Genomic DNA, 19,013 nt, shown 5'->3' with positions numbered 1-19,013 from the left:
TATGGGCCAAATGCCAGACTGAGTGTATGGCAGAAAAAATCGAAGTTTCCTGCTGGATCTCATCTAAGGTGTCTTTTGAATCATTGTCGGATCTACAAGCAAGCTGCTGGGCGTGATTTTCGAGAGATCGGACATGATTGTAAATGGCAATTCTATATTCTGTAGAGGCTTTAGAGATCATGTGAGTTTTAGTAGTGGACTGAGAAAGTCTGTTTAGACGTCCAGTTCTTGAATGGATATTGGCAGAGTGGTCCGATGAATCAATAGTAGAGGCCAAAGTAGATACAAAAATACCAAGAGTGACTTGATAAAAGGAAAGCCTGGATTCAGGGATAGACAGCCAGCATGCTTTAGTAATGAGTTGGTCTTGAGGGAATCTGGCTATAGACTGTTTATCCAGTGATAAAGTTTCTGGAATAAGTCGAGCAGCAGCGAATGCAAGCAGTTCAGAACCCAAAGGTTTAAAAACAGCTCGAATGCATCTGTTTGCAGGTAAAAGCGCAGAGGCTACAGCACCTGCTGGACATAGTCCAAGACTGAGTAACGGGAGTCCTTGACTGTCCATAAAGTAAAACTCGAATAATTCTTTTTGCAAAAATAATTCTCTCCACAATCAGATGACAAAAAAAGCTCTTCAGCGGGGAATCGAACCCCGGTCTTCCGCGTGACAGGCGGAGATACTAGCCACTATACTACTAAAGATCTTGTTAATGAAATTTTCATTGTCAATAGATTCCTTATGTTAATTTTGTTGTGGTTTGGTGTCAGCACTTGTAAATCAATACTACATGACATTCTCATCACCAATGGTCATCTGTTTTATATTGGATCTGAACATTGACAACTACACATTTGGTGATTGGCAATCATATGGACAACCAGATGATTCCATGACACCGCATATCAAACTTGATGTTCAATACTCCAATCATGTCGATAATAGTTGGATATTGTGCAGGTAGATTGTGTAATTGATACTCTCGACTCAATCAGTTGCTTTGCACTTGTCATCCATGCTAGCCTTTTCAACAGTCATTGCCATTGATTGATATGTTTAAACAGAATTCTGAGATCGATCATCAGTAATTGTGATAATGCAGCCTATACTTGTTTTGATTGGTACAACTCTACCCAATGGTGGACATATTGTATTACTAGTCAATGTCTTGTAAAAACAGCATATTCTGGGCTGATGGATCTGAATGTATTTTATTCAAGCCTTTACTTGATATTGAATGGATTTATTTGCTGAATAAACTCGAATATCAAAGCATAGATAACTCCATGCAAGTGTGCCGTGTTCATTCGAGTTTAAACTAATGGCATTACTTGTCACAAAGCCATACACACCAAATAGCCATTACCAATATAAACTTTTTACACTGTTACAATATACTTTCATTCAATAAATTGTAGAAACAATTACTAGACTTGAACATCTAGTTTTGATCGCAACTTTTTCCAATGTAGATGCAGCAAATGTCCATGCGAGTGCATCCAGAAGTAGGCTTAGGACCACGAGCAGTGGTGGTAGCTCTTCCAGTGGTGGTGGGCCTCTTTGTAGTAATGGTAGCTCTTTCGGTGGTGGTAGCTCCTTCAGTTGTAGTAGCTCCTTCAGTGGTGGTAGCCCTTCCAGTGGTAGTAGCCCTTCCAGTGGTAGTAGCTCCTTCAGTTGTAGTAGCTCCTTCAGTGGTGGTAGCTCCTTCAGTGGTGGTAGCTCCTTCAGTGGTGGTAGCTCCTTCAGTGGTGGCAGGAGGACCTCTGCTAGAAGGTGGAGGTGAAGCGCCGGTATCACAGTCAGCAGGAACAGAGAAATCGTCATTGAAGTCGGCAGCCTTGACTCCCAGACCGCGTTTGGCGAATCCTTTCCAGATCTCGCACTTGTTGGCACCTTTGTAGCGATTAGCATCAGACTCAATGAAAGCATCACGAGCACTAATGAGAGTGGGATGGCATGGTTGGAGCATAAATCCGCCAATCATATTCTGCATAGTAATAGTGTTACCAGAATTGCTCTTGGCATCGTAAATATCGGTAGAGAATCCGTTCTTGGTGACCAAGTTCCAGTAGACTTCCCAAAGCATAGAGGCCCACACTTCACCAGCATCGTGAACTTCTAGACGCTTCTTAAGAGTGGAATAGGTCAAGGGATTGACTTTCATGTCAGTCGTGTAAGGATGGGAGCGAATACCTTCGGGTCCACCCTGAATATATGTACCAATGGCAATTGGAGTGTCGGATTTTTGTGATTCCTTGGCAGACACGATCATGGCAAATAGGTCAGACCAACCTTCGCCCATACCACCGGCTTCAGCTCCGCGCAAGCACCCAACTACTGCAGGTCCACCAGTCAACCGACCTGAGACACCATGTCCATATTCGTGCATAGCGACTTGGTTATCCAGACCAGGATTGCGATTAGGCTTGAAATGAGCAAATCGGAACATTCTCATTTGACCCGGCTGACCATCAGCTGGAGAAAAGAAATCGGCATTTTCTTCATCTGAAGTATCCAAGACACTGATAATAACAGGATCGTTACCCTCACCACCTTTGCCAAAGTTGTCCTTTTGGAAATTGCCAGCAGCCTCGTTGAAACCATACTGGTACGTGATGTCGTGCATTATGTTAGTAATGTAAAACAGATTGACAGCTGTTGCTTGCATGTTGTCCGGATCGGTGATATCAGCAGTGGGGTTAAACTTGGAGTCGAATACACCATTAACACCAGTTCCTGGAACCGCTGGTTCTTTTCTTAAATCAAGAGCACTGACATTGTTACCCTCAGTGGTAGTTCCATCAGTCCATCCATTAGGCGACGATGCTTTGTATTCTGGATCTTTGACGTCTGAAAATCCATCATCAGGAGTGAGACCAGGAAGTTTGATGGCCTTGTATGTTGCACGATGAGCAAAATCAACAGCCTGGATCAGTTTGCCTAATATCAATCCATTTACATTCAAATTAGTGCTGATTCCACAAAAATCAATATCTGAACACGAAATACCGTACCAGTGTTGGCATCGGCCCAAACTTGGAACCAGAAATTAACACTTTTGTCGCGAAGCTGGAATTTGTAAGCATACACAAGCGTGCCATCAGCCTGTTGAACATACTCGAGGTCATGCTTAAACTCAGAGTAAACTGGAAGACCCTTGGCCTTGGATACAAGACCAGAAGCCTGTTCAAAAGTCAGTTTGGCTTTGGGTTCTGCAATTGAGAGCTCACTTTTGGTAAGATGGCTTTTAGTACCAAACGAAGCAGAGTACGACGTAATTTGACCGCCTTTGATATGGACAGCAGCTTGGTGATTGGCTACAGATGCGCCGTTAACTAGATGAGAACCGTACACGTGAGTTACACCAGCACTGTCCGTAAAGCTGCTGGAAATTTTGAACTCGTCAGGAGAGAGATTGAGTTTGTCACGGATATACGCAGTGCCAATCTTGACTGAATCAGCATTGGATGGAGCCGCGAGGTTGGATGAGTGATCATAAGGAATACTTTGATAAGTAGGCTTGGGAAAGTAGAATGGAAGATCGCTAGAGGCATCTTTTGTAGACAGGGTGGTTGGAGCAGCAAAAATTGCAGAGGTGGCAAGAGCAAGAACGAGAGAAACAGTAGAAATGAACATTTTAGACAGTGATTTCAATATCTATAGTATAAATGTAGCAAGTATAGTATCAAAAGGTTACAATGGTAGAGATTGATGGAATTGATTGCATACCATTTCACGCCGTTTTATACCTTGAATTCAAAAGCATATATGCAACGGTTTGGTAATCTGATTGAATATACATATGCTGGTCAAGAAAAACACATGAGTGTCATATGTGAATGCATGTGCTCGCGGACCATATGCATCCAAATCATGCACTTAAAACGGGTATATTGCTGTATTGCTTTTAGCTGGGCCAATTGTACGGATAGCGAATTTCAAGGAACCTTGTCGCAATTGTATTTTGATGTAGCACCGATACCCGTTTCCAATTTAAATTAACTAGGCTTTAAGGAATCAACGCAATATATGTATAGACAGATTATACTTTGCCATGTGCAACTCGCGTGTATTGCGAGTCCAGTGTCGAGTTTAAATTGATAAAGCCAAACTACTATGCAGTTCTTGGCAATATGTCCTGTAGCACCGACTTCAAGTGCTTAGCATACACATGAGATGCGCATTTTATATTTATCATTTTGCCAGATCTGTATTGAATGCATGCATACCTTGTATATATTCAAGCAGGATTTGGAATATAAAGCAACTGAGCATTCAAAAAGTGGATATATGATTAGTGATTTGGGCCACTTGAATTGATGGCGTGTATGCTTCTAGACCAAATTTGGACATGTTACCATACCATTTGTAATCATGGATGGTTAAAGCCTCAAATATAACACATGCTAATCTAGCAGTATAATGCAACAGTGGATTCAATTATGAAATGATTGCCAGAATGCTTTGTTTATTTCAATGTCAAAATAATTGTATTTAGTTTAGAATAGTAAGCAGGTGTGGTGATTGGCCACCACTATAATTAATTTGTAGATCGGATAAAATGTGCAATATTAATTATGGGCAATGAAATAATACAGCAAATGAAAAGGGTATTGTTGAGCAAGCATGTCTTTCAAATTATAAGCAATCTCCACAAAGCATTAGACTGGTAATGCACCAATTGCTTGATTTCAAACAAGTTGTATAATTGAAATGGTTGATACCAATCCAATCTTGGACTATCCAAAGCATTTTAGAGTCATGACAGCAGTCAAACAGATCTGACTATTGCAAGATGGTGTTGCATTCCTGACTGTTGCAGATCTAAAGTCGATGGTTACATAGGTTATGTAGTCATTACGTGTAGTGCACAAGTGTACGCAACATGGAATGAATTCGACAAGTTATCGCCTGTAATAAACTGCGATTTCTTTGGTCGCAAAGAACCTGTTTGTAAGTCAATCATCCAGACCACTGATAAAACAGTCTCGTGCGACGATGTATCTCAAATACAGCTGAGCAGATCTCGTGATGCTAGCCAAGCTACTCAGCATCTGGATGAGTTGGCTCGACTTTTCCAACTGATTAGAGTACTTGCCAATGACGGACACCCCAACCAAAGTCAACACCCCAAACATGGTCCACGAAGTGGTCCATGAGCATCCTAGCCCAGACCTTTTATCCGCTAAAAAGAGAGTGGTTTGTATTGCTATTGATGGATCTCAATTCAGCGACCATGCTATCTCCTGGGCACTCGAAAATGTCCTTCGTAAGGAGACAGACCAGGTTGTCTTGCTGAACGTTAGACCTTATCCTCTAGTCTCCATGGTGAGCACTCCTCTTGTTGACTATAGCTTGTCTTCAGATCAAGAAGAAGCTTCCAATAAATCGGCTTCGCATCGACTGCTCGTTAATGCCGCCAATACGATTACCCTTGCAGGTTTCAGTGTTCGAGCCATTGCACTCCGAGGGGATGCTCGTGAGGAGTTGGACTTTAAGATCCGGGAACTTAAAGCTGACTTGGTTGTGATTGGCTCCCGAGGACTCAGCACCTTTAAACGACTCCTTCTAGGATCGGTTTCTGCCCATCTTGCAAATACCCTGACTGTGCCCCTGCTGATTACTCGTGGCCCTACTACCAACCCATCGTCATAGATGAAGAGTTGGGTGGTTTCCTATTGTTGCAAATACAATAGGAATGTGTTTGCACCCAATATATTGCATCTTTCGGATCCTATTGTTTCAAGGTCAACCTGCACTTGTATTCACATAAAGTGGAACACTGTTTTGCAGGCTTGCTCCATAATAAACAATGGTTAGATATCCACTGCACTTTTCTACTACAAGTTGACTTTGATAAACATTCTCAGTTCTTTAGTGTTTGGAGTTGCTCGACACGAATCATTTTCTGCAGAGTTCAAGAACGGACACTGTGTAATACAGTTTCAATCTGCGACCATTTTCTGAATGATTGCTAAACCATGTCTAATGAGAGTTGCTTTCTGGAATAAAGTGTTGTCTAGAATAAGACGATCGTTTGAATTTTGAGCACTTTTCAAAAACATAATATGCCGTAATGGAATAATTGCAATTTTTTATTCTCTCCATTCTCATCCTTTTATCACCTGCTGTAAGTGATTCAAAGTGCAGTGTTGTCCAGTAAACTGATACCCATTCATGAAACTGACTAGGATTGACTTTTATCTAGTGTTCCACTCTACGTGAATACGGCAATACAACCTAATTGAAAAACGGTTAATCCATTATCAGTTTCTGGTGATTAATATCAATTATTACTGTCAGCATGGATCAGCTAGATACTGCTTGCAAGTTTAGAGTCCTTATTCTTGGCGATGGCAACTTTTCATTTTCACTCGCACTTGCTCGTCATTTGTGGCATCCTCAACATCCATCCATTCCCTCCCACTTGGTACATCAATCTATAGCAAAACGCTATCTAGGACTTCCACCAACCTTTTCTGAATCTAATATTCATATTCTTGCCACTTCATTCGACACTCGCCCACAACTATTGGCCAAGTATGGCGATTTTAAAGATATTTTGAGTGCGTTGGAGGATGTACGATACAGAGGATTGGTGGATATTTTGCATGGAGTGAATGCTTGGGATCTCGGCAATCATTTTGGATCGAGTGTTGTTGGTGGATTCGATTTAATACGTAGGTACTTTGTAAACTAGGTCAAAATGGTGTCGTTTTACTGACTAAATATGATCCATCCCTCTAGTATGGAATCATCCTCATTTGGGTACTGAAGACTTTCGCTTGCATCGTTTTCTCATGGTATTGTATCTACACATTTGACCTCATAATTACTTAGCATTATTTTATATAGTTTGTATTACACACATGGTAACAGTTTTAATTTTGGTTTTGATCTAGGCCCATTTTTTTGATTCTGTAGCACAAGTTCTTCGTCATCCTAAACAAGGTTTGCCTACAGATAAATACAATGGTGGGCATACTCGTGTTTCTCTTGTACAAGGTCAGGAAGTACGATGGGATCTAGTGCGTCAAGCCCAACGATCTCAGCTTGCACTTGAAAGTATCGCCTGGTTTGATGAATCTCATTGGCCCGGATACATTGTCAAACGTAACAAGCATGGCGGATCGTTCAAGAATGAGCATACGAGACGACATGTGCAGACAGAGATGAAGAGTTGTTATTTCACTTTTAAATTTGGAGATGACGGCATTGATCCTGAAGTGTTTCCTGCTGCACATCAGCAAGTGTTGGCTATGCACGGTCAAGCTACAGTATCCGATTCAGGCCATTCATTTTGTTTAAATCAATCCAACACTGCAGAAAAACAGAATAATGACGTGAACGTACTTGAAGCAGCCATATGCAACTTAGATTTGAACCATTCAATAGACAACAAAACGGCTCTCGTGGATAACAGTACTACTTCAACTGTCGCTTCAGTACTCACTCGTACTATGACAAAAACTAATTGTATGCAGCCTGTAAAAGGATCTAAAAAGCAACTTCGCCAAGCAAACGTTCCATCAAACCTTGTATGCACATATTGCTGCAAACAACTGACGTCGCTTCGAGCCTACACCCAACACGTTCATATGGTTCATGAATTGCAGTTGTTTGGTCAGGATTGGAAACCTATTCGTGTGCGTTCATTCACCTGTGACAAGTGTCCCAAAACTTTTGCTACAAAAAATGATTTATGGCAACATGGGATTAACAAGCATACAAAGATCAATCCTTTGGATCTTCCAAGTGCACCTGATAACTCGCATTTGGGACTATCTAGTGTAAACGGTGCTGATGCAGCAACCGATAGCGATTACGATTATGTGCCATGTGATGTATGTGGACAAGCAGTTGTTCGGCGTGATTGGGGCATGCTGCTGCATTTGGAAAGTCTTAAACCTGCTGTTGGATTGGATATGTGTTGTCCATTGTGTCCAAAAACATTTATTGAGCAAAGGGCTTTGTACCAACATTACAAATTTTGTTCAAGTAAAAAATATGTGGATGACGATATAAATAAAGCCAATTAGATTTGATGTAATTTTGAAATACATGTACTTTAAATCTATTTCAACTTTTAAACACTGTCGTACAGATACTATAGCGGACGGATAGTTTATATTTTGAAATATATATTTTTTCTGTATGTCATCCTCATTCACTCAATGAACCATTTGACATACATTTATGAATGGTGCAATAACACAGTGCTGAAGTTGGTGCTGAAACTTGGACAATAATGTCACACCATTTGTCACAATTCATACTGCAGTGATGTTGTCGGATAACTTTGAAGACTGTAAACCGATCAAGACTGACACCATTAATATAGATGGCGACACGAATCTGCCATCACAATGTAAACCTGCAACACCAAACCCTCATGCTCAAACTACAACATGTCACTGTGGTCGTGGTGATGGAAGTCGTATAAGTAACAGATCTCGATCACACATACAAGTGGTTGAGTTAGACTTGCGCAAGTATTTCCAAATACACGATACACATTGATGACGATTACTGATTTTTTCATTCATGTTTTGATTCTCAACCCTGTCGCTAGTTGTATTGTTTGTAAGTAATGTAAATAGATTGATTGATTCAAGTTGAATTCTGTGTTGGTTCTGATTTCTGTTCCTTGTTGGGTGTACTTGCTGATAAAGTAGAATCCACATCGCCCATAAGGTATTGTTGCATTTTCAAAATAGTGTTGTGACTAGTTGGTGCTTCATGGCCAAAGTAGGGTGCGATATAAGGAGAAAATGAATAGTTTCCCACAAATACTGAAAGAACTCCGACAAGAGCATAGATCTTCCAAGTGACTTTGTAGAGGGATGGTCTTATAGTGGGTGCAACAGCAGCTCGAATGATTCTCATTTGCAACAAAAATCAAAACAAAAAGGATGGAAACAAAAATATTTATATTCAACTCACTTTCTCATGTTTGTAAAACATTCCAATATCATCAAGCATGTTGTTGTATTTCAAACATATGGATTGTTCGTTTGTAAAACTGCACAGTTGTTTTAGGTTGGCATACATACCATATAGGTCAAACACTGAAACCCGTGCTGGAACAATATTAAATGATTGACGTTGTCATGTATTGAATTGAAAGGATCAACATGTCGTTTAACAAACTGAACGTGGTACAGGAAACACGATCGATAAACGATCATGCCATTCAAACCAGCACCAAGAATGATGGTTGCTGGCAATTTCTTATTCCTGCTTCTGTTTTCATGCCTTTTATCGCCAGTCGTATTCATGTAAAATAAAACACCATCTTGCAGCAATTCTCTAGAATAAACAATCAAACATTCGTTAAATTTTCATACTAAATTGACTGCTTTAATAGACATTGTCAATTCTGTATCTGGAGTCGCATACCATACAACACCATTTTTATTAAACCATTGCTAAACCATGTTTAATTAGCAAATGGTTGGCCTTGTCAAACAGTTCAAGACATAACGCTATCCAGTAAATCGGTACTCATCATTTCATGAAACTGGTTGTTTATTATGTACTTTGGCACTTTTATTTAGTGTCCCATTTTACGTGAATACAGTGTGAAAGCAAATAAAAACATCGATTCAGCAATCGCTCCAAAAAGTAAAACTAGTGGATCTGTCCTTTGATATCCACTCCCTTGGCAAATGTTGCCTTTGCTCGTTCCATTACTACCGACATAGATGCTTTGCAATCGATAGATTTGAGATGTGAAGGAATCGAGGCTAGATTGGAAGCTTGTTTACGCTCATGTTTTAAAGATGGGTTTGTAGTAAATTTACGCTTTTCTTTTAAGCTAGAGGTTGCTGACAATGATTGTTGTATGGGTGAAGCCCACACTACATTCATACCATTTAGCCACGCCTCAGTAGTTTGAATTGCGTCTGATACTATTTGACGATCTGCAGAGGAATGCTCGATTGGAGTTGTAAACTTGGAGGCATCAACAGCCGAATGTTCAGCTACAGAACTCACAGTCGACAAGCAGTCTACAGATGCGTCCGGTTGAACATTATGCAAATTACGAATAGAAGTAGAGTCAACAACACTACAAGATACAAAAGAAATACCTACCCTTTGATAGCCCAAAGACTCAACACATCCTGTCAGCTGTCTGGGTATGAATCCCAGCACAACTGCAAGATACTCTAAACCCACGCTAGGTCGGAACGATTTCAACACACTGCATAGTGTTTTTTGCCGTTCTCGTTCCATGAAATGATCCATCAAATACCCACACATTTTGGGTGCCTGATGATATAAACCAAACAACATATGGTAGTTGCTAGACGTTAATGCAGAGCGAACAGCTAGGGCATATTGCACACATTCTCCTTTCTTGTCTTGCTCACCCAGCTCACTAATTGTATTGAACAAATCGCGCTTGTTCATCGTGTGTAACATATAAATGATTCGGTACGCAATAAACTCATCTGTACTTCCAGGTAGCTTGTAGATGTTGTAAAGTTGCTTGAGTTGCGCTTGACATTGATTATATTCGCCAAGATCCCCTTTTTCAAGTGCGATGCGTGCGTGGGTTTCGTATACCTTTACTGTAAACTCTGATTTGACCCGTTGAACTGTCAAATCTTGTCGGAGACTTTTAAATTGATCGCAAATAAAAGTATAGTTGTGCTCACTCTTCCATTTTGATTTGAGCAAGTCAAGTGTTTGTTTAAGAATTGGAAGAGGACGTACTGTAGTTGGGTCAGGTGCCTATACAAGCATTTATACATAAAAATGGTATTTAGACTAGATACTAGCGAGAAATTACAAATTGCAAGTTGCCATGTTCAGTTGTCAGGCCAGTCACTTACCGAAGTGAGTCGAAGATACGGCTTTTCGAGTTTTTGACATGTTCCAATAATAGTAAACTCATCCCAATCAATTACGTCAGGATTCCCTTCAGCTCCAGCTGAAACAAATGCTGCTTGCGCCAGTGAAATCTCTCGTTTCTTGCGCATCTGTTCAGATAGTTCACTCTCTTCATCGCATTGAAACCGCTTAAGTCGTTCATTGCGACGAGAGGATTGTGCTGGATCAAGAGTCGTGTTGCTAGTGACATTTCCCTTACCCAAACGAATGTCTAAAATAGAAGTTGAAGGCTTCGCAGCCTTTTTACCAAATTGAATAGTTTGAAGTGGTATGGTGGATTTTTTGAAAAAAGGTTTTTGTGTAGTGGTTAATGATGATGACGATGAAGTGGATAAATTCACAAAATTAAAGCTATCTGCGTTATCGTTTGGACTAAAATGTCATCGCAAGAGTGATTAGAATGTATAAACTTGAAGCAATGATTTAAAATAGTATTAACAATAGACTTACCCAGGAACAGGCATTTGTTCCCAATCGATACTCCACAATGAGTTTTTATTTCGTGCATCAAGAATCAATACACGAAGCTTTTCCTCGATGCCTGATCGTTTGCTTTGTTGGCAACTGCCAAGTACACGAGCACAATATTCACTAATATAAAATAAGTTAATATATCATTCAACTCTACAGTGTCAATACAACTACATACGTTAGTGATTTTGGCCAAGTGTCTCCAGATTTACCAGCTGTTGAGGTGGTTACGGTTGCATTAGGTATGTTTTCAGGAGCAGCTGGTCGTTTTTTAACAGCCATATAAGATGGTGCTTAAGAGTAGAACAGACGAGTTAGAATATTGGGTTTCCAGCAAATGATCACCATCGAATGGGTTCAGTTCAAATTATACCTTGAGCAAGCTCTGTGTTTGTAGGTCTTGGTCTCTGTGCAACACTCGAATAAGATGGTGCTGCAGGACATGAAGTAGCTGGTGTAGTCTGAGGAGAGCATTGCCTACAATCCAAAGAAATGCATTTAGCAGGGCTGATGACATCAAGCGGATTCATTTGATTGAAACCAACCAATCCAGATTACATTTAGTACTTACCCATTGTGACTGTTTACAGGACTTCCATTGGAGTAGCTTCTAGACGGACTAGAAGTAGCAGACTGAGCAAGCTGGGTCAGTCTTTGCTTCTGTAGTTCAGCCTGACGCTCCATCTGGGTAGTATATTTCTGCCAGTCAGCAGTGGGGTTGGTAGGAGCAGGAACAGGAACAGGGGCAGGAGCAGGAGCAGCAGTGGTCCATGAAGGTTGTGGATACTGTTGGTGCTGTTGGTAATAATGATAGTACTGAGGATATTGCTGCTGATACTGAGCCAGTTGGGCGTAGTACTGAGCCCTACATACAAACAAGTGGATTGAAGGTTAGTGTCAGCAACATAGTTTACACAAGTAAAAACTCAACCCACCAAGCTGCTGCATTGGCAGAAGTTGAATTCTGAGTAGGCTGCGTGGGTGGGGTTGCAGCAGCTTTACTTGCAGTTCCATAAGAAGGAATGGGAGGAGATGGACTGTGATGCATGTAAGCCAAATGACTGATAATGGAATAACCTTGAAAGTTGCAACAATTGAATATTTTAATGGATTTCGCATCACATCGAACTAATTGTCAGTTCATGACTGACAATTAGCAATTCAAATTTGTATTGATTGAACAATCAAGAATGTCCAAAGTCAATCAATACTCGATTATTGTAAAGCAATCTCACTGCAAGATAATGTGTTTTATTTTACATGAATACAGTTGTAAATCAACACTCTTTGCAATTCATATACCGAGTTGAATGTATTTCGATTTGCTAATGACTGCTTGCTAAATCCAAGTCAAGTCGACTTGTCTGGTTTCTTGTATCGTATCTTTAACGCAATCGTCATGTACTCGGCAACATACGTATTGCTGTCATTATGGGTGTAGGTTGTATATCGGATTCAGTGCTTAATTGTGAAGTTGCACCATGTCCACTGCTTTCCATAGTGGTGGGATTAAATGGTTCACATCCATTCACCGTCTCGACCATTGTCATTCGCGTTTCTAGACCTGCTGCAGTCACTAATCCCTCTGCACCAGGATACGTTGGTCCATATAGCAATCCTTGTGCATACCCGTCGCCCAGCATGATCACCAACGGCATCTTGTAATTAAACCCTAGAGTCACCACAACTGTGACCATTTGAGCTTGATTCAAGTACATTGCTGGTCCAGGACAGAATTGAGCCTGTGCATATCCATTCAGAGATACACTATTAATGGATTAGCACATCTTCAATCAAATCTGTGTAAATCACTCCGTAGATTTACAACAATTGATACTCTTTAGGATTGAATCAACTCACGTTGCAGATTTCTGTAATACTGGTCTGGATCTCCCTGCCATAATGTCTGCAACTGGAATTGCTGTATCGTACAGACTTACATTAAGGTGAACTGGATCCAATCCATCAAAAAGCCTTACTGCAATGCTTAAATTACACAGTAGTCCTGTTGCTGGAGATACCATCCATTCTACATATGTGTCGTTGTAGGAAAATGGAAATAGTAAAGGTCTACTACCTCCAGTTTCAAACTGGCTCACTGGCACAGTGGATGGAATGTCTCCTGTTAGACACACTGGAGGAAGAGCGTTGTTTGGAAGTATAGGTAGATCAATGCCACTAGTTTCTGTTGATGGTTTGGGTTTAGGGGACAAGATACTTGTATATGATGAACATGCTGCCGTCGATGCCATCATCGCAACACATAGTATAGTAAGGAGTGCCATTGGATACTAGATTGAAATAGATGCTATTGTACGTTGATAAATATGCCAGATCAGAGTAATGCGCAGGAATGCTTGGAGTTACATTGGGTATATCACTGAGAAAGAGATCGAGCTAGGGTACTGTATGATTTGCATGAGTTTTCTAACCAAGCCGGTACTATCCCTACAGGGATTGGATGCTTCTAATAAACCAAATACAACTGCAGAGAAAAGCGTCGAGTATTCCAGATAATTGCTTTTTATCGAATGTCATTGCAGTCCAAGATACCGCCAGCATACTGGTTTGAATACATCACTATCCTGCCAAGGAGTTCTTGGCAGTACATGCCATCTACCCATAATTATCCAAGAAATCTCGTAAATTGCTGCCATCAACTCTTCATATTTACTGCCTCTACAATTTGAAGGATGAATCAAAAAATGATCAAATGCGTGGATTAGCTCTGCTCAACGATTGCCAACAAGCAATGCATTCAACAGGTCATCATCATCATCAGAAGTAAGCTCTTGGTGGTCAGCCAGTTGGCGAGTGTTTGTCAATCTGGTTGTACCATTATGGCTTGAGGGATTGCTTCCAATGCTTGGCACCAAATTCGACGAGGCAGTGGATCTACGCGTTATTTTGGATTGGACATGACCACTCTCATTATCACTATCGTCCAGCAGTGTTATGGTTATTGGCATAGGACGAGAAGGCAGAGTCTGTCTAATACTACTGGCGCTTCTATTGGAAATACATCTTGATGATGGTGCAGGCTGATGCATGTAACCATTATCAGAAGTTGGTGCACAAGACCGATGCGATCCAGAGGGTTTTAACACAGACCGAGCCGCACTTTCAGTATCAATACATCTACTAGATCCAGACGCATATGGTGTATCCAAGAGTGACGCATTTGAAATAAAATCATTTAGATCAATAACCAAATCGTCGTCAGATATATCTACAGCATCAAGGTCAGTGCAGTTGGTTTCGCCTCTATTCGGATCGATACACTCTCCATCTATACTACTACGCACTTGAACCAATCCAGAAACTCTTAGTTTTAAATCAGCCACAAGATCACCCCACACGAGATTCAGTCGACAAATTGGACATGTTCCATTGATTGGCAGCAGCTGCATGCACTGCCGATCTTGTAATGATTGGCATTCTTCCTCGATAAACCAGCTAGACAGACAAACCAAATGTCCACGCATTTTACATTTGGGTCTGGAACATCTCAGCCAAGAGGACTGATCCTGCAAATTGAGTGTTTCATAACAAATGATGCAATCCGTTTCTGTTTGTAAATCTACCCAAATAAATAGACATACCAAGTAGTCAAAAATAAGTCGAGGCGTCGCTTTTAAACTGATGTGCCAACATTCAAAATTCGTACTACTGTTTACCTGGTATATCTGGCGACACGATTCCAACATTAACCGTGCTCACCGATCCAAAAGTGACAACTATATGTGGAGGTGGTGCTTGAAAAGTTTTGAACATTTCTTGAACATCCAGTACAGTAAACTGGATTTTCAATGGCCATCGAGCCCAGTACTCTAAATGCAGCATTTTGGACAGGACTTTGAGTTTTCCCTTGACAACCATATTGGATCTAGTCTCTGAGAATTGGTCCTTTTTAAAATGTCGGGATTTATGTGGATTTTGCCATGCCCACTCAAACTAGATAACCAGATTGTATAGTTATTCAAGGGCTGATTTTAAGAATATAAATGCATACATGATTGATTATAAATACTGTTTAGTTCAAACAGGTTGAATGTACCTGAAGTGCAGTCACGTCGCTTGGGAATCCATAAACAATTGCAACCATCTCCCCTGAATAGAAACCCCATGCAAGCATGACATGGTTGTAAGAAGCCTGACTATTCAAAGTATCTTTTTTATATCGAGTTTACTTTAAAATGACAATGATGGACCTACATGGACGCCATTTGATAGTTTGCTGGGCTCCGCCTTTGATTAGTCCATTGTGTTGGCGCAAACGACGAGAAGGGTCAAGAGTTGATCCAATATAAGCTGGGATTCTTCGTCCTGGTTGGCATGAGCGAAGTAGATAGCAAGAATAAAAAAAAGGCTTGTCCGTCATTATGTCTATATATCAAGGAATTGACTTGTGTTGATGATTGGTGAAATTGAAGTTTCCAATTTTTGACCAACAGATTAAACCTAATAATCTTTAAATGTATTGGTTGGAATACCATTAAAATATGATTTTTTGCTGCTGTTGATGGATTTATCAAAGTCTTTTAAACGCTTACACTTTGTATGCTATTCATTCTAATGGTTACATCATAGCGTATACATTGCATTGACATGAATTTTATCTCCAAAAATATCGAGTCTATTGAAACAATGTTGGTGCTTCATTACTCATGTTCAAACACATGGCTGTTCAAGCCTATATCAATCAAAACAATACTTGACTTTCAACTCATGTTGAAAAATCACTCGAATCAATGTTTAAATGCAAATCGATTCTGGTATTGACAATTCTCGCTATAATGAATGAAAACCAAAACCAAAATATATTCATAATGTCTAGGCTTGTAACATAGATCTCAACGGATTACTCTCAAGCCATTCAATCAGCTTTGTGGGAGAATCTGAACAGATACCATTTACACCAACGTCTCTTGCCTGCTCCCATTCCAGCTCAGTATTCAAAGCGCCGTCCTTTGTGCCAAACATGATGACAGAAACACCACGAGCCTGGATGGCTTTCATGTATCCCTTGCTCATCAACATGTAATAGTTTGGCATAATCAATGCGCGTTCGGGTATGCTCATCCAGCCAAGCAAACCAACATGGTACATGAAATAGGTTTGTAAAAATCTCCATGCACAAAAAAAACGAGGAATCTGTGACGAAAATGGAGTAGCAGTTGCACAGTATTTGGATTGCTCATAGAGAAAGGAGCCCCAAACTGTTTTATCGATGCGATTGTGTGACTGAAGTAAATGCGCGACTTTAAAAACAAGTTCTTTGGGGCTGTCTTTGACATCAATCTGCATGGGATAAGTTGGAAATTCAGTTAGTAGATCTTGAAGCAAGGGGATTCGTCTTGATTCTGGGTCTTGAACCACTTGCGGTAAATGAGCAAGCTTGTTTGGAATCAGCAGCGGCGGCAGGTCTTTTAAATTACTGATATTTGCATAAATTCATATATCAGACTAGGTTAAATGATATGGGTTGAACAATCTCAAATAGTTGATAAACACTTACTAGTCACTAATCTTTTTTCCCTTGAATTCAGAACCACATAACCTGTCCAGATATAAGTCGTGAAAAATCACAACCTGGTGGTCTTTTGTGTACTGTACATCAAGCTCCATCATATCAGCCTGTATTTTGGCTGAATATCTGAATGCGGGCATAGTATTTTCCACATGTTCGAGCGACCCTCCTCTATGGCTCATAAGTCTGTGCCGAAAAGGTAATCCTAGAAAAGGTCGAGATACAGATCCATATGGCATCTTTCTTTCTTCCACAGGATAAACGGCTGATTTGTTATGAGAGGACCTCTTGTATGTAGCAGTAGTGGGTGAGAGCATATGGCAAAGATGGACGAGGTTGGATTGAATTATTGTTTTTGTGGATTTGCTAATATAATGCTAACAGTGCTGAATTAATGGTTGTAGATATGCGATGAAATACACAATACTATACTCACCACTGACAGAAAATGCTGCATTCAATTAGAAACTTTTCAGATGGTCTTTGTATCTGACGACTACAAGAGTTTCTGTCAAGCTTTTGGATATAAACTCCTGAGGGTGTGTGGTGGCATGCTTTGATGTTGCACTTGCACATCTTGAACCATTCAATTTAAGCCGGCTGGTTGCAAAGCATGCCTGAACCAACTACTATAGCCGATACAGAGTCAGACTCTCCTTTGCATCCGCTCTTTCAACCCGATGCTCCCTTGGAGCTATCACAAACAAGCACGCTTGAAGAACTCATGCAAGAGCTGCGTGATCTTTCTACGTTGGAAGAATCAACCTCTGAAAGCCTGAATATTGCACAACTCATGAGTCAACTGGTAAGTCCACATGCTGATGGGTTAGGATAGCAGAGTGGATTCTATTTCTTCAATTATTTGCTAATATGGTTGAATATGACGGTTGTTTAGACATCGGCAGAAAAGGCATTGGATACTCTGGGTAGCAAAACCGACAATCTACTTGCTAAGCTAGATGCAATCCTTGTCGAGTCTGGCGAGGCAGACGAGCAACTAAGCGAGTTAAAGACCACTATACAGGATTCTAGTAGTGTATCAACATAGTCTTGCGTTCAAAAAAGCTCATTTTATCATTCTACATCTTTTAAAGCTAGCGATGATGGGGATGGAAACATGAAAATATATTTTTTGATTATATTCAACTCACTTTCTCATGTTTGTAAAACATTCCAATATCATCAAGCATGTTGTTGTATTTCAAACATATGGATTGCTCGTTTGTAAAACTGCACAATTGTTTTAGGTTGGCATACATACTATATAGGTCAAACACTGAAACCCGTTCTGGAACAAGATTAAATGATTGACGTTGTCATGTATTGAATTGAAAGGATCAACATGTCGTTTAACAAACTGAACGTGATACAGGAAACACGATCGATAAACGATCATGTCATTCAAGTCAGTAGTTGAGCAATCTACCGATATCTGCAAAATATCACCAATAATTATATTTTTGAACTAAGCAGCTTGATCCAGTAAGCTGACAGTATTTTGGCAACATATGCGCTTGATAGGTGCAGTTCAATATGTGGAAACCATTTTACTTGATGAACCATTTGACATACATTATGAATGGTGCAATAACACAATGCTGAAGTTGGTGCTGAAACTTGGACAATAATGTCACACCATTTGTCACAATGTATACTGCAGTGATGTTGTCGGACAACTTTGAAGACTGTAAACCGATCAAGACTGACACCATTAATATAGATGGCGACACGAATCTGCCATCACAATGTAAACCTGCAACACCAAACCCTCATGCTCAAACTACAACATGTCACTGTGGTCGTGGTGATGGCAGTCGTATAAGTAACAGATCTCGATCACACATACAAGTGGTTGAGTTAGACTTGCGCAAGTATTTCCAAATACACGATACACATTGATGGCGATTACTGATTTTTTCATTCATGTTTTGATTCTCAACCCTGTCGCTAGTTGTGACATAGTTGAGCATATAGATTATTGGTTGTTTAATAGTAAATTTAAATTGAAAATAATACAGAAAAGTGAGTCATGGTTGAATGTTTCAATACATGGATTTGAATGGACACTCGATGATTATAGTTCTACAACTGTGTTCACGTAAAGTTTAGCAATGTGCT

General features: G+C 40.2%; 9 protein-coding genes across 9 annotated transcripts; 3 read left to right on the top strand and 6 right to left on the bottom strand.

The window, feature by feature from the left end:
• Nucleotides 1-1,379: 1,379 nt before the first annotated feature.
• Nucleotides 1,380-3,700, bottom strand: BATDEDRAFT_16271 (uncharacterized protein). Its single transcript, XM_006677715.1, has 2 exons — nucleotides 3,013-3,700; nucleotides 1,380-2,938 (listed from the first exon to the last, which is right to left on the bottom strand). The coding sequence occupies exons 1-2, from the start codon at nucleotides 3,632-3,634 to the stop codon at nucleotides 1,440-1,442; spliced, it is 2,121 nt and encodes a 706-aa protein (XP_006677778.1). The 5' UTR covers nucleotides 3,635-3,700; the 3' UTR covers nucleotides 1,380-1,439.
• A 1,398-nt stretch (nucleotides 3,701-5,098) lies between these two features.
• Nucleotides 5,099-5,653, top strand: BATDEDRAFT_87718 (uncharacterized protein; the record flags this gene model as incomplete). Its single annotated transcript, XM_006678160.1, has 1 exon — nucleotides 5,099-5,653. The coding sequence occupies one exon, from the start codon at nucleotides 5,099-5,101 to the stop codon at nucleotides 5,651-5,653; it is 555 nt and encodes a 184-aa protein (XP_006678223.1).
• A 566-nt stretch (nucleotides 5,654-6,219) lies between these two features.
• On the top strand, nucleotides 6,220-8,053 carry BATDEDRAFT_36818 (uncharacterized protein). Its single transcript, XM_006677996.1, has 3 exons — nucleotides 6,220-6,678; nucleotides 6,746-6,801; nucleotides 6,901-8,053. The coding sequence occupies exons 1-3, from the start codon at nucleotides 6,303-6,305 to the stop codon at nucleotides 8,035-8,037; spliced, it is 1,569 nt and encodes a 522-aa protein (XP_006678059.1). The 5' UTR covers nucleotides 6,220-6,302; the 3' UTR covers nucleotides 8,038-8,053.
• Nucleotides 8,054-8,608: 555 nt separating this feature from the next.
• BATDEDRAFT_87836 (uncharacterized protein) lies at nucleotides 8,609-8,884 on the bottom strand (the record flags this gene model as incomplete). The annotated part of the gene is made up of 1 exon (XM_006678050.1): nucleotides 8,609-8,884. The coding sequence occupies one exon, from the start codon at nucleotides 8,882-8,884 to the stop codon at nucleotides 8,609-8,611; it is 276 nt and encodes a 91-aa protein (XP_006678113.1).
• A 1,257-nt stretch (nucleotides 8,885-10,141) lies between these two features.
• On the bottom strand, nucleotides 10,142-10,983 carry BATDEDRAFT_10437 (uncharacterized protein; the record flags this gene model as incomplete). The annotated part of the gene is made up of 2 exons (XM_006677659.1): nucleotides 10,142-10,735; nucleotides 10,837-10,983. Coding segments are annotated over 2 exons (741 nt in total), but the record flags the coding sequence as incomplete, so codon positions are not given.
• A 1,614-nt stretch (nucleotides 10,984-12,597) lies between these two features.
• BATDEDRAFT_36816 (uncharacterized protein) lies at nucleotides 12,598-13,699 on the bottom strand. The gene is made up of 2 exons (XM_006677995.1): nucleotides 13,226-13,699; nucleotides 12,598-13,132 (listed from the first exon to the last, which is right to left on the bottom strand). The coding sequence occupies exons 1-2, from the start codon at nucleotides 13,648-13,650 to the stop codon at nucleotides 12,763-12,765; spliced, it is 795 nt and encodes a 264-aa protein (XP_006678058.1). The 5' UTR covers nucleotides 13,651-13,699; the 3' UTR covers nucleotides 12,598-12,762.
• A 398-nt stretch (nucleotides 13,700-14,097) lies between these two features.
• On the bottom strand, nucleotides 14,098-15,746 carry BATDEDRAFT_87437 (endonuclease; the record flags this gene model as incomplete). The annotated part of the gene is made up of 4 exons (XM_006678049.1): nucleotides 14,098-14,945; nucleotides 15,043-15,319; nucleotides 15,423-15,475; nucleotides 15,581-15,746. The coding sequence occupies 4 exons, from the start codon at nucleotides 15,744-15,746 to the stop codon at nucleotides 14,098-14,100; spliced, it is 1,344 nt and encodes a 447-aa protein (XP_006678112.1).
• Nucleotides 15,747-16,167: 421 nt separating this feature from the next.
• BATDEDRAFT_36815 (uncharacterized protein) lies at nucleotides 16,168-17,263 on the bottom strand. The gene is made up of 2 exons (XM_006677994.1): nucleotides 16,884-17,263; nucleotides 16,168-16,802 (listed from the first exon to the last, which is right to left on the bottom strand). The coding sequence occupies exons 1-2, from the start codon at nucleotides 17,210-17,212 to the stop codon at nucleotides 16,199-16,201; spliced, it is 933 nt and encodes a 310-aa protein (XP_006678057.1). The 5' UTR covers nucleotides 17,213-17,263; the 3' UTR covers nucleotides 16,168-16,198.
• Nucleotides 17,264-17,508: 245 nt separating this feature from the next.
• BATDEDRAFT_23961 (uncharacterized protein) lies at nucleotides 17,509-17,943 on the top strand (the record flags this gene model as incomplete). The annotated part of the gene is made up of 2 exons (XM_006677818.1): nucleotides 17,509-17,700; nucleotides 17,791-17,943. The coding sequence occupies 2 exons, from the start codon at nucleotides 17,509-17,511 to the stop codon at nucleotides 17,941-17,943; spliced, it is 345 nt and encodes a 114-aa protein (XP_006677881.1).
• Between the last annotated feature and the right edge of the window lie 1,070 nt (nucleotides 17,944-19,013).

This window comes from Batrachochytrium dendrobatidis (assembly GCF_000203795.2).
Source record: "Batrachochytrium dendrobatidis JAM81 unplaced genomic scaffold BATDEscaffold_4, whole genome shotgun sequence".
Lineage (NCBI taxonomy): Eukaryota > Fungi > Chytridiomycota > Chytridiomycetes > Rhizophydiales > Batrachochytrium > Batrachochytrium dendrobatidis.
Note: the sequence above shows the minus strand (reverse complement) of the source record. Positions and strands in the feature narration are given on the sequence as shown.